The 14130-nt window shown below is 47.8% G+C and overlaps 1 protein-coding gene across 2 annotated transcripts in view; it reads left to right on the forward strand.

Annotated features, from left to right (window-relative positions):
* ZZEF1 (zinc finger ZZ-type and EF-hand domain containing 1) overlaps positions 1-13425 on the forward strand; it is a 133237-nt gene extending 119812 nt beyond the window's left edge. For both annotated transcript variants that reach the window (XM_066262972.1, XM_066262973.1), the window contains exons 49-55: positions 752-895; positions 2352-2520; positions 3535-3633; positions 4009-4174; positions 8031-8184; positions 8841-8912; positions 10749-13425. In XM_066262972.1, the coding sequence (XP_066119069.1) occupies positions 752-895; positions 2352-2520; positions 3535-3633; positions 4009-4174; positions 8031-8184; positions 8841-8912; positions 10749-10829 (885 nt within the window). In that variant the 3' untranslated portion in view covers positions 10830-13425. The remainder of the gene's footprint in view (positions 1-751; positions 896-2351; positions 2521-3534; positions 3634-4008; positions 4175-8030; positions 8185-8840; positions 8913-10748) is intronic.
* Positions 13426-14130: the final 705 nt, after the last annotated feature.

Raw genomic sequence — 14130 nt, forward strand, 5'->3', positions numbered from 1 at the left:
AAAAGGGTTTAGAACTCAGGGACCCTAGGTACTGTCTCTGGCCAAACTAGAAAGTTTTATCACCACCTTCCCAGTTTCCAAATGCAGGTAGTAAGCCATACTTAATACCTTCTTCATCCATATCCTATCCTCTCGCTACACACCTACACGCATGCGCACACACAGTACATGTGGATTCATTAGAATTTATCCTCTAACCCTTAATTTACCTATCTCATTAGAATACCACTCACTTCTAAGTCCCTGAGATCCTTTTGCAGCCTCACAGCCTTGGAATGGCTGGCATGTCACTTCTCATTTGGAAGTGATAATAGGAAGGAATTTAGCCCCTGCTAGTCACCGCCTTGAACATGCCCTCTCCTTATTGTTGCCCCATGGAGCTGCTAATCCTGTACCTCAGTCTGGGCCTTTATTCCATTGTGCTGTAGTTGTGTATCTGCATGTCTATGTCCCTGCTGGGCTCAGGACTCTTCAGGGACCAGGACCCTCTCTGGTTAGTCCTGTTGGTTCTTTCAGACCTCCTTCAAGAAGAATTGTTCTGAAAGTGCTGCAGTGTCCTGGTTTACAGCAAGGGCCCCTTCCATTGAGAGCTGGCTGGTAGGGTGGCTTGAGGGACTAGGGGCAGGGTGCAGGATACCAGCCCCTTTGGATGGGTCTTGGGTTGAAATAGACTCTCCCTTCTTCCTGAAGGGGCAGCTCCACAGCCCTGCCACTGGCAGGCCTTGACATTCCCTGCCTCGTGTCCCACCAGATCCTGCAGAAGGTGCTCCAAGGCTGCCGAGAAAACATGCTGGGGACCATGGCCCTGGCTGCCTGCCAGTTCATGGAGGAGCCAGGAATGGAGGTGCAAGTGAGAGAGTCGAAACACCCATATAACAACAACACCAACTTTGAGGTAAGACCCAGGGTTGGCCAGGCTCAGCCAGGCTCGCCCAGCCTCAGCTGTCAGGACCCACAGGGTTGCTGGGAGCAAGAATCTCATTGCCTCCCACAGCAGCTCTTCCCCTCTGGTTAGCCCTCACTGGGAAAGTGCTTAGTGAGTCTAGCTGCAGTCTGCCTCCCTAAAGCCTGAGATCTTGTACAACCAAGTGTTCTCTTACCCTGACCTTGTTTTAATAGAAAACAGGGGGCCACTGGCCCTGGAGGAAAGTGTACTTTTCCTACAGCAAGGTCCTTGGAGTGGATCCTTGGTGTCTTCCAGCAGTGGGTCTGAGTGTGGGTTTGGGTTCAGCCCTTACTCTACCTATCTCCTGATGACCTGGCATATCTTGGGGACTACACCCCTTTGTATAATGACTCAGAACTGAAAGGCCTTATCTTTTCCGTCCTTAACTTTGTACCTGGACAGGGGGAGGTAGGAGTTTGCATTTCTTTAGCCCTGCTCAAATGTTGGGGGTGGCAAGGCATACACTTCTGAGGGGCCAGCATCCTATCACAACAGTGGTGGATGACAGAGAAACTTGTGTAGAACCTGGGTATTGCTCAGCTGAGATTTTGTTTTGCGGAAATGTAAACCTCCTTACTTTCTTCCTTCTAACCTCTCCGTGTTCCTGGGTCCAGTCCAACTCCCCCAGCCCTGTGTAGGCACATCTAGTGAGTTACCAAGTTCTACCCCAAAGAGGATCACCTTATCTTCACCCTGACTCTCCTCCCCTTCTCTGGCCTCCTCACTCTTCCACTACTGGCCTTGCCACAGCCTGGCCTGGCTTCACACCAGCTGTCAGAATGTTCCTCGCATGACACCAAACCTGAGGCTTTCTCCTGCTTACGGCTTTTCCAGGGCTCTTGCCACTCAAAAGTCTAAACACCTTATTTAGTGCACCAGGCTTTCACATATGTTCCTGCCAGTCTCTCCAGGGTCACATGTTACCCCTGTCCCACCGCCCAAGAGTACCAACTCACAAAGTTCACCCTTTATCCTAGCCATAGCTCCTTGCTGTTCCCTAAACACATCAGACTTTCCAGAGCTGTTCCATTTGCCTGAAGTGTAACCCCATACAGTCATATCCCCTTTTCACCTTGTTTCCTGCCAGTTGTCCTTTTCTGACAAGCCCCTCCTGTCCTCATCATTCTTCAAAACAACCCAGACGTCCTTTTGCTGTGACTCTTTCTACTCTCCCCTTCTCCTCCAAGTGAAGCCTGCCTGCCATGCCCCAGTCTGCACAGGTGTCGTTCCTACTGTGTTTGCAGCCCATGCGCACACTCCCTGTTTGGCTAGGCCTAGCTCCTGGCAGGCAGGGTTGGGACTCACTCATTCTTATAGCCCCAGTTTCAGTCACAGGACTTAGCATGAGGTAAGCCCTCAGTTACTGACCAGTAATGACAAAAGTGTTCTCATTTCCCCTCCCTAGGATAAAGTCCACATTCCTGGTGCAATCTACCTCTCAATCAAATTTGATTCTCAGTGCAATACAGAGGAAGGCTGTGATGAATTAGCCATGTCCAGCAGCAGTGACTTTCAGCAGGATCGACACAATTTCAGTGGGTCTCAACAGAAATGGAAAGATTTTGAGCTTCCAGGTATACTTAGTTATCTCCCCCCCGCCTCCGCAAGAGAGAGAGAGAGGAACAGACAGGGACAGACAGGAAAGGAGAGAGATGAGAAACATCAATTCTTTGTTGCGTGCCCTGGCCAGTTGGCTCAGTGGTAGAGCGTCGGCCTAGCGTGCGGAGGACCCGGGTTCGATTCCGGCCAGGGCACATAGGAGAAGCGCCCATTTGCTTCTCCACCCCTCCGCCGCGCTTTCCTCTCTGTCTCTCTCTTCCCGTCCCGCAGCCAAGGCTCCATTGGAGCAAAGATGGCCCAGGCACTGGGGATGGCTCTGTGGCCTCTGCCCCAGGCGCTAGAGTGGCTCTGGTCGCAACATGGCGACGCCCAGGATGGGCAGAGCATCGCCCCCTGGTGGGCAGAGCGGGCCCCATGGTGGGCGTGCCGGGTGGATCCCGGTCGGGCGCATGCGGGAGTCTGTCTGACTGTCTCTCCCTGTTTCCAGCTTCAGAAAAACGCAAAAAAAAATAAAAAATTAAATTAAATTAAAAAAAATAAAAATTAAAAAAAATAAAAATAAAAAAATTCTTTGTTGCGGCACCTTAGTTGTTCATTGATTGCTTTCTCATATGTGGACACTGGGGAGCTCCAGCTAAGCCAGTGACTTTGGGCTCAAACCAGCGACCTTGGGCTTCAAGCCAGCGACCATGGAGTCATGTCTCTGATCCCCTGCTCAAGCTAGTGACCCACACTCAAGCTGTTGAGCTCACGCTCAATCCGAATGAACCCACACTCAAACCGATGACCTTGGGGGTTCAAACCTGGGTCCTGAGTGTCCCAGGTGAGTGCTTTACCCACTGCGTCACTGCCTGATCAGGCTATACTTGCTTATATCGACTCTTAATGTTAAGTTTTAAATGTAATACAAGGGAAATTATAGGAGGATTTAAAACCAGGTTTATTATATTTCATCAGAAATGCCTCATTTGCTGTCATTCCCTGTTACTGCACTGTCCTGACCTGTCTATGATTTTTGTGTGACCCAGGTGATACTCTATATTACCGCTTCACCTCTGACATGAGCAACACTGAGTGGGGCTACAAGTTCACTGTGACGGCTGGACACCTGGGCCGATTCCAGACAGGTGTGTGCCTCTCTCTTGCTGTTTGCATAGCTCCCTGTCAGGGACACACTGTGGGTGTGCCATTATGTCATTGATCTTTGTTAAAATCAAAGCAGCTACTTTTCTCTAAGAATTCCACAAATTTGTCTCACAAACCCCACACTTGTCACTCTTGAATATGTCTTAGTTGGTTAGTTGTAAACCTGAATGGCCAGAGAGAAGACCACCTAAGAAAGACACTTGTTCTTTTAGAATTTGCTAGGGCATTTTTGCAAAACAGAAGAAATGAAAATGTCTCTTTGTTGCTTTTACAAAAGGTATAATTTCAGGCAAAATTTAAATGATCAATTGTTATATCCTATTTATTAAAATATCTGTTTTGTGGGGATTACTCAGGATTTGAGATTTTGAAGCAAATGTTGTCAGAAGAAAGAGTTGTACCGCACCTCCCCTTGGCCAAAATTTGGGAATGGTTGGTGGGTGTGGCCTGTCGCCAGACTGGTCATCAGCGGTTAAAAGCCATTCACCTACTTCTGAGGATCGTGCGATGCTGCACCCACAGGTAAGCTGCCTTCTGGCTACGAGTCTTTTACTGGGTATTTATATTGTGACTATCACAATGGCTTGCCCGTTCACTTTTAGTTTTTCATTGCGCGTTGCAACACCTTAGTTGTTCATTGATTGCTTTCTCATACGTGCCTTGACTGCAGGCCTTCAGCAGACTGAGTAACCCCTTGCTGGAGCCAGCGACCTTGGGTTCAAACTGGTGGGCTTTTGCTCAAACCAGATAAGCCCGCGCTCAAGCTGGCGACCTCTGGGTCTCGAACCTGGGTCTTCTGCATCCCAGTCCGACGCTCTATTCACTGTGCCACCGCCTGGTCAGGCTGTTAGTGCTTTTGTTGTCTTACATTTTTGCCTTAGTTGACACTGGGCTCATAAAGATATGTTCCTATGTTACCTTCAAGAAGTTTGTTTTCCTTGTCACATTTAGATTTACAATCAATGTGGAATGAATTTTAGTAAATGATAATTAGGTGCAGGGGTTAAAATTAGTTTTTTTCACATGGGTCTCTACTTGACTTATAAGGACACTCCAGTACCATCTTTGCCACAAAATAAGCACCCATATGTGCATGGATCTGTGTCTGGTCTCTTATTCCACTGGTCTTTTTTATTATCCTTGTGCCAGTATCACACTGTCTTAAATCCTGTAGCTTTGCCTGACCTGTGGTGGCACAATAGATAAATCATTGACCTGGAATGCTGTGGTTTCCGGTTCGAAACCCCATGTTTGCCTGGTCAAGGCACATAAGAGAGTTAACGCTTCCTGCTCCTCTCCCTTCCTCCTTCCCTCCCTTCTCTCTCTCTCTCTCTCTCTCTCTCTCTCTCTCTCTCTCTTCTTCTCTAAAATGAATAAATAAAAGAATTGTTTTTTAAATCTTGTAGCTTTATAGCAGATTTACATATATAATAGTACACATCCTTCAGCATAGTTCTTCATCTTCAATACTGTCTTGGCTATTTTTAACCCTGCCTGACTACATAAATTTTAGAATGTTTATTTCTTTTTTCCAGATTTATTGAGGTATAACTGACAAATAAAATTGTAATATATTTAGAGTATAGAATATGATGACTTGATAGATATATACACTGTGAAAGGGTTCCTGCCATCGAGCTAGCGCACCTGTCACCTCACAGGGCACAAGGGTTCACTCTTTTCTCCACAGCCTTGCCTGCATTTGTTATTTCTTATGTTTTTTTATAAGATCCATCAGGTGGTATCTCATCATGGTTTTGATTTACATCTCCCTGATGATTAGTGATACTGAGCATCTTTTCATGTACCTGATTGCCATTTTTATGTCTTCTTTGGAAAAATGTCTGTTTGGATCCTCTACCCAATTTTTTCCTCTACAAAGCCTTTCCTGTTACACAAATATTATCCACATTTTCTTTCCATTGACTTTTCCAGTTCCCTAGAACAGTCAGTTCATCCCTTTACTAGCAGATCCTCTGAACTGAGACCCAACAAAGAGTACCATCAGGTCTACATATTGCATCATCAGAGGAACATCACCACGGAAGCAGCAGCAGTCATGGTTCTCTTAATACAAACACCCAGACTCCCTAATTCACATGTAAGGCATTTAGAAGTATTGTGAGATCTACTTAAAAGATAATAGAAAATGAGCCTAAAATCAGTATTTAAAAAGTACTCAACTCATTTTACTTTGAATCTTTGTTGTAAAATCCTCAAAAGGATACAAACAAGTAGAATAGCTTTGTTTTGCTAATTTAGAATCAGCTTCATCAGCTTCTATTAGGCAGGTGTCTCAAAAGAGGACATTCTGGCATCAAAGAACTGCTGCCACCAGGATGCTTTGCCCGTTTTTAAATTAGGCTATTTAGTTTTTAGTTATTGAGTTGTATGAGTTTCTTACATATTTTGAATACTAACCCCTAATCAGATCTGTGGTTTGCAGATACTTTCTCCCCATTCAGTAGGTTGCCTTTTCATTTTTCTGATTATTTATTGTTTTTGCTGTGCATAAGCTTTTTAGTTTGGTGTAGGTCCACTTGTTTATTTTCATTTTTGGCATCAAATACAAAAAGCATTGACAGGACCAGTGTCAAGGAACTTATCCTTGTTTTCTTCTAAGAGTTTTATAGTTTCAGATCTTACATTTAAGTCTTCAGTCCATTTTGAGTCAGTTTTTATGTATGATGTAAGACGGGTCCAGTTTTATTATTTTGCACGTTGATATCTAGTTTTCCCAATACCATTGATTGAAGAGGCTGTCCTTTCCTAATTGCATATTTTTGGTACCTTTGTCAAAAATTAATTGACCATATGTGCAGGGGTTTGTTTCTGGGCTCTCTATTCTGTTCAGTTGATCTCTTTGTCAGTTTTTAAGCTGATACCATACTCTTTTGATTACTGTAGTTTCATAATATAGTTTGAAATCAGGAAGTGTGATAATTCTAGCCTTATTCTTCTCAAAATTTCTGTAGTTGTTCAGGCTATTTTGTCATTCCATATGAATTTTAGAATTATTTTTTATATTTCTGTGTAAAATGCTATTAGAATTTTTAATCTGTACATTGCTTTGAGTAGTATGAACATTTAAACAATATTAATTCTTTCAATTCATGAATATAGAATATCTTTCCATTTATTGGTGTCTTCAACTTTTTTTTTTTTTTAATTTTATTTTCTTTGTTGTTCTTTTTTGTTTGTTTTTTTGGTTTTTCTGTATTTTTCTGAAGCTGGAAATGGGGATAGACAGTCAGACAGACTCCCGCATGCGCCCGACCGGGATCCACCCAGCACACCCACCAGGGGGCGATGCTCTGCCCCTCCGGGGCATCGCTTTGTTGCAACCAGAGCCACTCTAGCGCCTGGGGAAGAGGCCAAGGAGCCATCCCCAGCTCCCGGGCCATCTTTGCTCCAATGGAGCCTCGCTGCGGGAGGGGAAGAGAGAGACAGAGAGGAAGGGGGGGTGGAGAAGCAGATGGGCGCTTCTCCTGTGTGCCCTGGCCGGGAATCGAACCCAGGACTTCTGCACACCAGGCCAATGCTCTACCACTGAGCCAACTGGCCAGGGCTCTTCAACTTCTTTCACCAGTGTTTTATAGTTTTCAGTGTAGAGATCTTTCACCTCCTTTGTTAAATTTATTCCTAAGTATTCTATTCTTTTTAGTCTATTGTAAATGGGAATTTTAAGTGAAAGGAGGGAGAGATTAAAGAGACAGACTCCCACATGCCCCCCAACTGGGATCTACCTAGAAAATCCCGTCTGGGGCTGATGTTCAAACAAAGCTATCCTGAGTGCCTGAGGCCAACATTCTGACCAATCAAGCCACTGGCTGTAAGAGGGGAAGAAAGAGAGAGAAGCAGGGGGGAAGAGAAGCAGACAGTACCTTCTCATGTGTGCCCTGTCTGGGGATTGAACCTAGGATGTCCATACACCACGCTGACGCTATATCCACTGAGCCAACCGGCCAGGGCTGTTTACTGTTGTTTTTAAGGTGGTTATACAATATTGTGAATGCAGTTTTCTTTTTTCATTTTAAATTTTATTTTATATAAACAGTTTTATTTTTTCACTTAATATTTAACTTGAAATTTTTTTTCATTCTCATTGGGAGTTCTTTTTGAGAGCTATTTTTAGAAATGCGCAGTTGATGGACATGAATATGCTTCAGGACCCCCTGTTTCCTTGGAGTCCTGTTTTGCAGTTTTGGTTTTGCCCCTTTCCTTTTTTGCTAGTGGTGAATATTTTTTGGCTACTTTTTAGAGGACTATCTTGTAATAACTTTAGATGTGGGGGAAGGGAGAGTCCTAGCTGCAGTTCTCATTACCTACCATCTGTCTGACATGGTCCTCAGTAAACTGACTCCACTTCCTCCCACAGCGACCTCTGTGACCTTTCGCTGTTAAAGCCCCTGTGGCAGCTCTTCACCCACATGGAGTACAGCCTGTTTGAGGACGTGACACAGCCAGGCATCCTCCTGCCCCTGCACCGTGCCCTCACCGAGCTCTTCTTTGTCACCGAGAACCGCGCGCAGGTGAGGGACCTGCCCCGCCTCTTGCCCCAGGTATCTGGGCCAGGGCTCAGCACCACCACGTACTTCTGTTACTTCTGCTGCCCTGGCCGGAGGGCAGGGCTCAGACCCCAGCCCCATCCCAATCCCTGAGTGTGTATGGTTGAGGTTTCTGCTGAGCCACATAGGGAGGCTGAGGGGCTGCAGTCTGAGGCTCTTACCTCCCAGCCTGGGCAACACCTAGGATGCTTATTTTATCAGGCCTAAGGCCAAGGGAAAACTGTGTGGACCAGCACTTGACAACAGTAAGTTTTAGAAAATAAAACGGATGGGTTCTTTCTTCTTCCTCCTCTTTTTCCCTCCCCTCAGCACAAAAGACTTATTGAATATGAGAGATAGAAGGGCCTTTCAAAGTTCTTGAGCTTATCCCCCCCTCCCCCCTCATTTTATACATGAGGACACTGATCCAAGGAGGGGTTCCCCACCCTGTCACCCTGGGCAGAGCCCCCTGGAACCAGCACTTGGCTCCTTCCAGCCCAGCTCCTTCCATGGCTCTTGAGTGAGGAGGTTTCTGTGAGGTGCTGGTGGACTGAGCGCCCATCACCCACTCGAGGCTTCTGTGGTTGTGGGTGGGGGTCTCCTAGGTGGCCTGTGAAAGCTGCACCCTGCTCTCTCCACAGGAGCTCGGCTTGCTGCAGGATTACCTGCTGGCCTTAACCACTGACGACCACCTTCTCCGCTGTGCAGCTCAGGTACTCTTCCTCTCGGAGCCGGCCTTGGGCGGCTGCCAGCCTGCGGGGGCTGTCCCATCGCCCGGGCCAGGACAAGAGCCTCTGAGCTTGGGGCATGCATACAGAATCCACCCAGGGTTTACACGGAGCACCGTTCCAATTCAGTCACTTCCTCCTGGTGTCAGAGAGCAGTTGAGGCCCATTTATCAGTGTCATTCATATTAAACTGTAGAGTCAGAAGACACTAGCAAGAATTTGTGTCTTTTAAACCAAAACAACCAATGCCTTAAATTTACAGTTTGGCAGATCCCTGAAGTTTCCATAGAGTTAGATTTCAGATATTTTGGGATGTAACTTTCTTCCCTGCTAGGAGAACTCCTCTGCTGACAGCCGTTTGGTCTCAGGACTCCTTTACACTTTTAAATTATTGAGGATCCCAAAAAGCTTTTGTTTATGTGCATTATATATATTGAAATATACCCTTGGAAATTAAATTAGATTTGAAATTTAGAAATTAAGACAAAAATTTTAAATGTTTACTTATCAATTTGTTTTAAAAATAACCCATTTCATGTTAACATGAGTGACATGTTTTGTGAAAGGCAGAGGGGTGGCATTGTGTTCCGTTCTTGCAGCTCTCTCTCTTCAATGTCTGCCTTAATAGAAGACAGCTAGAGCCCGTGTCGGCTCCTGTGCTCACTTGTATTACCACACACTAGCCTCTGGGAAGCTCCACAGTATCCTTGTGAGAGTATGAAAGGGAAAAAGGCAAAATAACGTCTTAGTGTTATTGTGAAAATAGTTTTTACTATCTGAACGGGTCTCAGGAACCCGCAGTCCCCAGACTCCATTTTGAGACCCTCAGGCTCACAGACTTCTGAATATCACAGAGCACGTGGTCCCACTGCCGCAACGGGCAGATAGGGGCACTGAAACTCGGAGAAATGAGAGATGTGCCCAGGGTCACACTCAAGTGCGCATCTGGCAGGGACTCCCAGCCAGGGCTTCCCGCTCTTCCTGCCAAGCTTTCTCAGTGAACTCTTCCTCCAGCAAAAAAGGGTCAGATGCCTGCTTAAAAGCAGGGGTCCCCCCCATCAACTGTGGAAGAGTTTGTGTGAATTCTCCTGAAACCTGTAAGCAGAGTAAAAACCCCTTCCCCTCCTAACAGATGTCTCCCAGCACTGCCACCACTACCCCCAGCTGTGTGACACAAAATGAAATTTTGAGATTTGACCATTTTGGCACTGAAAGCTCAACATTGCATATCCCTATGGGCTCCTCCCTTTTGCCTGTGCCCATGTCCCACTCCTCACTGTCATTCCAAACCCTCCCCACAGCCCATCCATTTTGCTGGACCAGTGCTGCCTCTTCCTCCTCCAGCCAGTCCTCCACTCCTGCTGCGCTGAGTTTGGAAACCAGCCTCGAGCTGGCTCCAAGGCACCCACTTTCCTAACAGCCTCCCAACATTGCTTCCTGGTCCCCAGCACTGGCTGCTCTGTCTTCCCTTCTGCACCTCTGTGCTGTTCCCTTTCCCTAAAGAACTTTTCCAGACCCCCACCCGCACCCCCGCAGATAGTGTCCTCTGTGTCATGGAGCCCCCCAGCATTGCACCTGTCCTTCTCTTAGAGCAGTGATGATTTCTGCCTTATATGTGAAGTCCTCGTGCGGTTTCAGTAGCTTTTGTCTCTTTCTCCAGACTCAGGTTCTCCCTCCAGGTGAGGGAAACCATATCTGACTTCTGTCTTCCTTGCCCCTGCCCCCCTCAAGTGCTCAACTAAGGGTGGTGTTCAGCCAGCACATAAGGAGCTGAGCAAGGAAATGGTTCTGGTCACTGGTAATGACTCTCTCTCTCCTCAGGCTTTGCAAAACATTGCTGCTGTCAGCCTGGCCATCAACTACCCAAACAAGGCCACCCGCCTCTGGAACGTCGAGTGTTAGCTCTCGGTATGGTGTGCATGGAACCAGCTCCTCTGACCGCAGGGATCTTGGTGCAGATATCTGAGCTCATTCAGGAAAGGTCCTGTAGGGTCAGTGCCCGGCTCTCCTTGAGCTCCCACGTCCACTCCAATCAGAATGCCGAGCAGCCACATCTCCAAGAACTTCCCGTGTCCCAGGCTAGACACCTGCACACACCGTAGCATGTGAGAGTAAGCATAGCAGTGCAAAATTACTCAGCAAGGGCTGGCGTGAGGCCCTGGAGAAGGTCGTTTGGAGACCGCCTTTCTCCAGGGCTGGTCCCTGCGGCAGCCACAGGCCAGGGAAGACCTGGAAGCAGCCTCTCTGGAAAGGTTCTCGCAGCCGCGCTGGAACTGCCTGCACCTGGCCTTCAGGTGAAGATCGGCCCGCATGGAGCCGGTCTCTCTCAGCAAGGCCTCCGGCAGCAGCACCAGTCTGGGGCTCCTCTCTTGCTTTTGCTTCCTGAGACTTGGTAATCCAACCCGAAACTGGTGAGAGCCCGCCTGCCACCACCTGGTCCCCAGCATTTAGCACGGGACTGTGTGCCATGCCAGCTCCCCAGCCACAGCCTCCCAGAGAATCCTCGGTGAGAACAAGTGCCCTTGGGAACTGCCAGCAGGCTGCGTGGGCGTCGCTCACGCACTGGCTCCCAGCACATCCAAGTTTTTTCAGTTGTTGTTTTAATATATTTCAGTTTCCACCTCATGTTTTTAGGACAGAACTACACTACTGACTCCCTTGAGAGGGCCTCAAGGGAATGACCAGTGGGACAGTCATTCAGGGGACAAACTGGTCTGTGTGACAGTAGAACTTGAGGAATCTCTCTAGCTTCTGTACCTAAAGAAACTTTTGAGGTGTTATCAGAGGAGAACTTATTTTAGAGGCAAAACAAAACAAAAACCACATGATGATTTTATTTCTGCCCCACAGTCACAGTAATTCAGCACTTCCACCTCTGGGACTCTGCGTGGTTATTTGGCTATCACTTGTCTAGCAATAATTACATTAGTTCTGATGAATGCTGTTTTCTTTCTTTCTTTCCTTTGTATGGTGTAGTCTTGCCCTGAAGTGCTGATTATTATCCTCTTTCCAAAGCCACACTCTGGCTGGTGAAGCTGGGTTGGCATATAGGCTGTACACAGCCTCAGTGGGGCTCGTGGGCATGAAGAATGCCTGAGGCTGTGCAGTTTAAGGGCAGGTGTTGGGCCTCAGCTGGTCTCACCACCCAGGACCAAACTCAAGGAAGGCTCGTAGCCAGGGCCAGGTTGAGCGGGTCAGCACTGCCATAGGCCCCAAAGCCCCCTCCGCAGGCTCTGCACGTCTCTGGATTAGAAAGGCCGAGGATGACAGGTCTCACTGCAAGAGCACTCTGCCTTCTGGGTCAGGAGGCCAAGGGGTAGCGACCTCCTGCAGCCCTAGAGTTAGGTCCTCAGCCAGACCCCAGCTGCTTGGGGAGACGTTGTGGAAGGAAGAATCCAAAGGAGACAAACCGAGGGAACAGGTCCTGAAACTTGGTGACCTGAGGCTCATGACCCTGACGTCAGCAAAGCCCAAGCCTGGCCGTGGTGTTAGGATGTGATAAGACAGGTGCCACTGGCTTGGTAGAAGTGTTTCTTTTCACATCTTTTGCTCTGCCTGCATTCTCAGAGGAGGCCATACCTTCTGTAGCACCCAGACCCAAATAGGATTCACAGTGAGGAGGGAAATCCCAGAGAACAAGAGGTCCCCACCGAGGGCTCAGACTCACTGATGGACCCCTGGAAGACAGACGTGGAGATGGTGCAGCTCACTGCTTGACCTTGCTGTGCTACCCACACCCCTCCATACCTCAACTGACTCGTTGTACAGTGGGGACCGGCAGGCAGGGCAGGGCTCACGCCCCTCATGGCAGTTGCCACCAGCTTTGCTTCCCATCGTCCCATCAAGAAGATAAATTGTAAATAAACACGGGGCTCCTCACAGCTTCTCTATATATACCACTCTTATTATTCTGGTCTCTCTATACTTAATTTGCATAGAACAAGCCGAAGTTTTCCCTTCACACACAACTGCTGCTCTCTCCTGGCAAGGCCCTCCTGGCCTGGCATCTCTGCATCCCACCCTGCCTCTGCTTCCAGCCACTGGGTGGCGCTGCCGAGCCAGGCTCTGCTCTCCTGGCGCTCCTGAGGCTGGTGACTCCCTCAGCTCCTGGTCCGCAGCTGGTACCAGCAGTATCTGACCGAACATTTCCATCAATACCAACATCCCTTCGATCCTTCTTGGGAGGCAGGACGGCCTGGGATGAGATGGAACTGGCAGGAATGAAGACGGTATGGAAACATGTGCCTAATCTGTAAAGAAACTTCTGTTCCAAATCATGTATAACAGACACTGTCCCTAATGAGAAGTGACTTATTTTTGTCATCGTCTTTAATTTGTTTTCTTACGGGTTTACGATTTTGAATTTTTCCTATTTGGTTGAAAGAAACAATTTTGATTATATCAGCTGAGTTCAGCCTGTAAAAAGGATGTTAAGGTATGGGTAAAATATGCAAATGAAGAGAAATATATTGTACAAATTCTATATAAAAAAGTAAAATTGTGTGTGGGCCTTTTTTTCCTCCTTCCCCTCCTTCTGCCTCTCCTGTGAAGATTATACTTAAGAGTTTTTACCAATCCCAAACTGATAGAAATTCTAGAATCTCAAGGCCTCTGGGTTGAAAGGAATCAGAAAGGTTCTAGGCTCCCGGCTGCACCTCCCACCATACCTGAATAAGCCTGGACTGCAGGCCTGTCTGTCCCTCTGCACAGCTGCTCAGGTTCACGCGTGCTCTCATCCCCAAGTCGGCCCTCCCCAGCCCATCCCCCCACCCCCACCCTGCTCATCTTTTACCTCCTGTGGCACACAGGACACAGTGTGCAGCCAGCAGAGAGGAGGAAGACAGGTTCAATCCTGGGCCTGCTGTTCCTTAAGCATCTTGTCACGTGCTTCTGAAACTTGCTTCTCACTAAATACAGAGCTGGGCCTCCCCTTGGGTCTCGACTTCCTCGCTCAATTCTCTAGCTGGCCACTTCTTGCTCAGCATTCCTGACACTGAGGGCTATCTCTTGGGAATTAGAGAAGATAGACTTTTTGGTTGGGGCTGGACTTAACTAACCTTCATGGCCTATTCTGTCCTGACAGCATCTGACTGACACATCCCCCTAAAGCCCCCAACTGCCTTGCCTTCCAGGGAATCCTAGGAGGCCGGGACAGCCTCAGCCCTCATGATCCCTGAGACCAGAAGGAAAGCTGGTTGGGCCT

Source organism: Saccopteryx bilineata, chromosome 2 (genome assembly GCF_036850765.1).
Source record: "Saccopteryx bilineata isolate mSacBil1 chromosome 2, mSacBil1_pri_phased_curated, whole genome shotgun sequence".
Classification (NCBI taxonomy): domain Eukaryota; kingdom Metazoa; phylum Chordata; class Mammalia; order Chiroptera; family Emballonuridae; genus Saccopteryx; species Saccopteryx bilineata.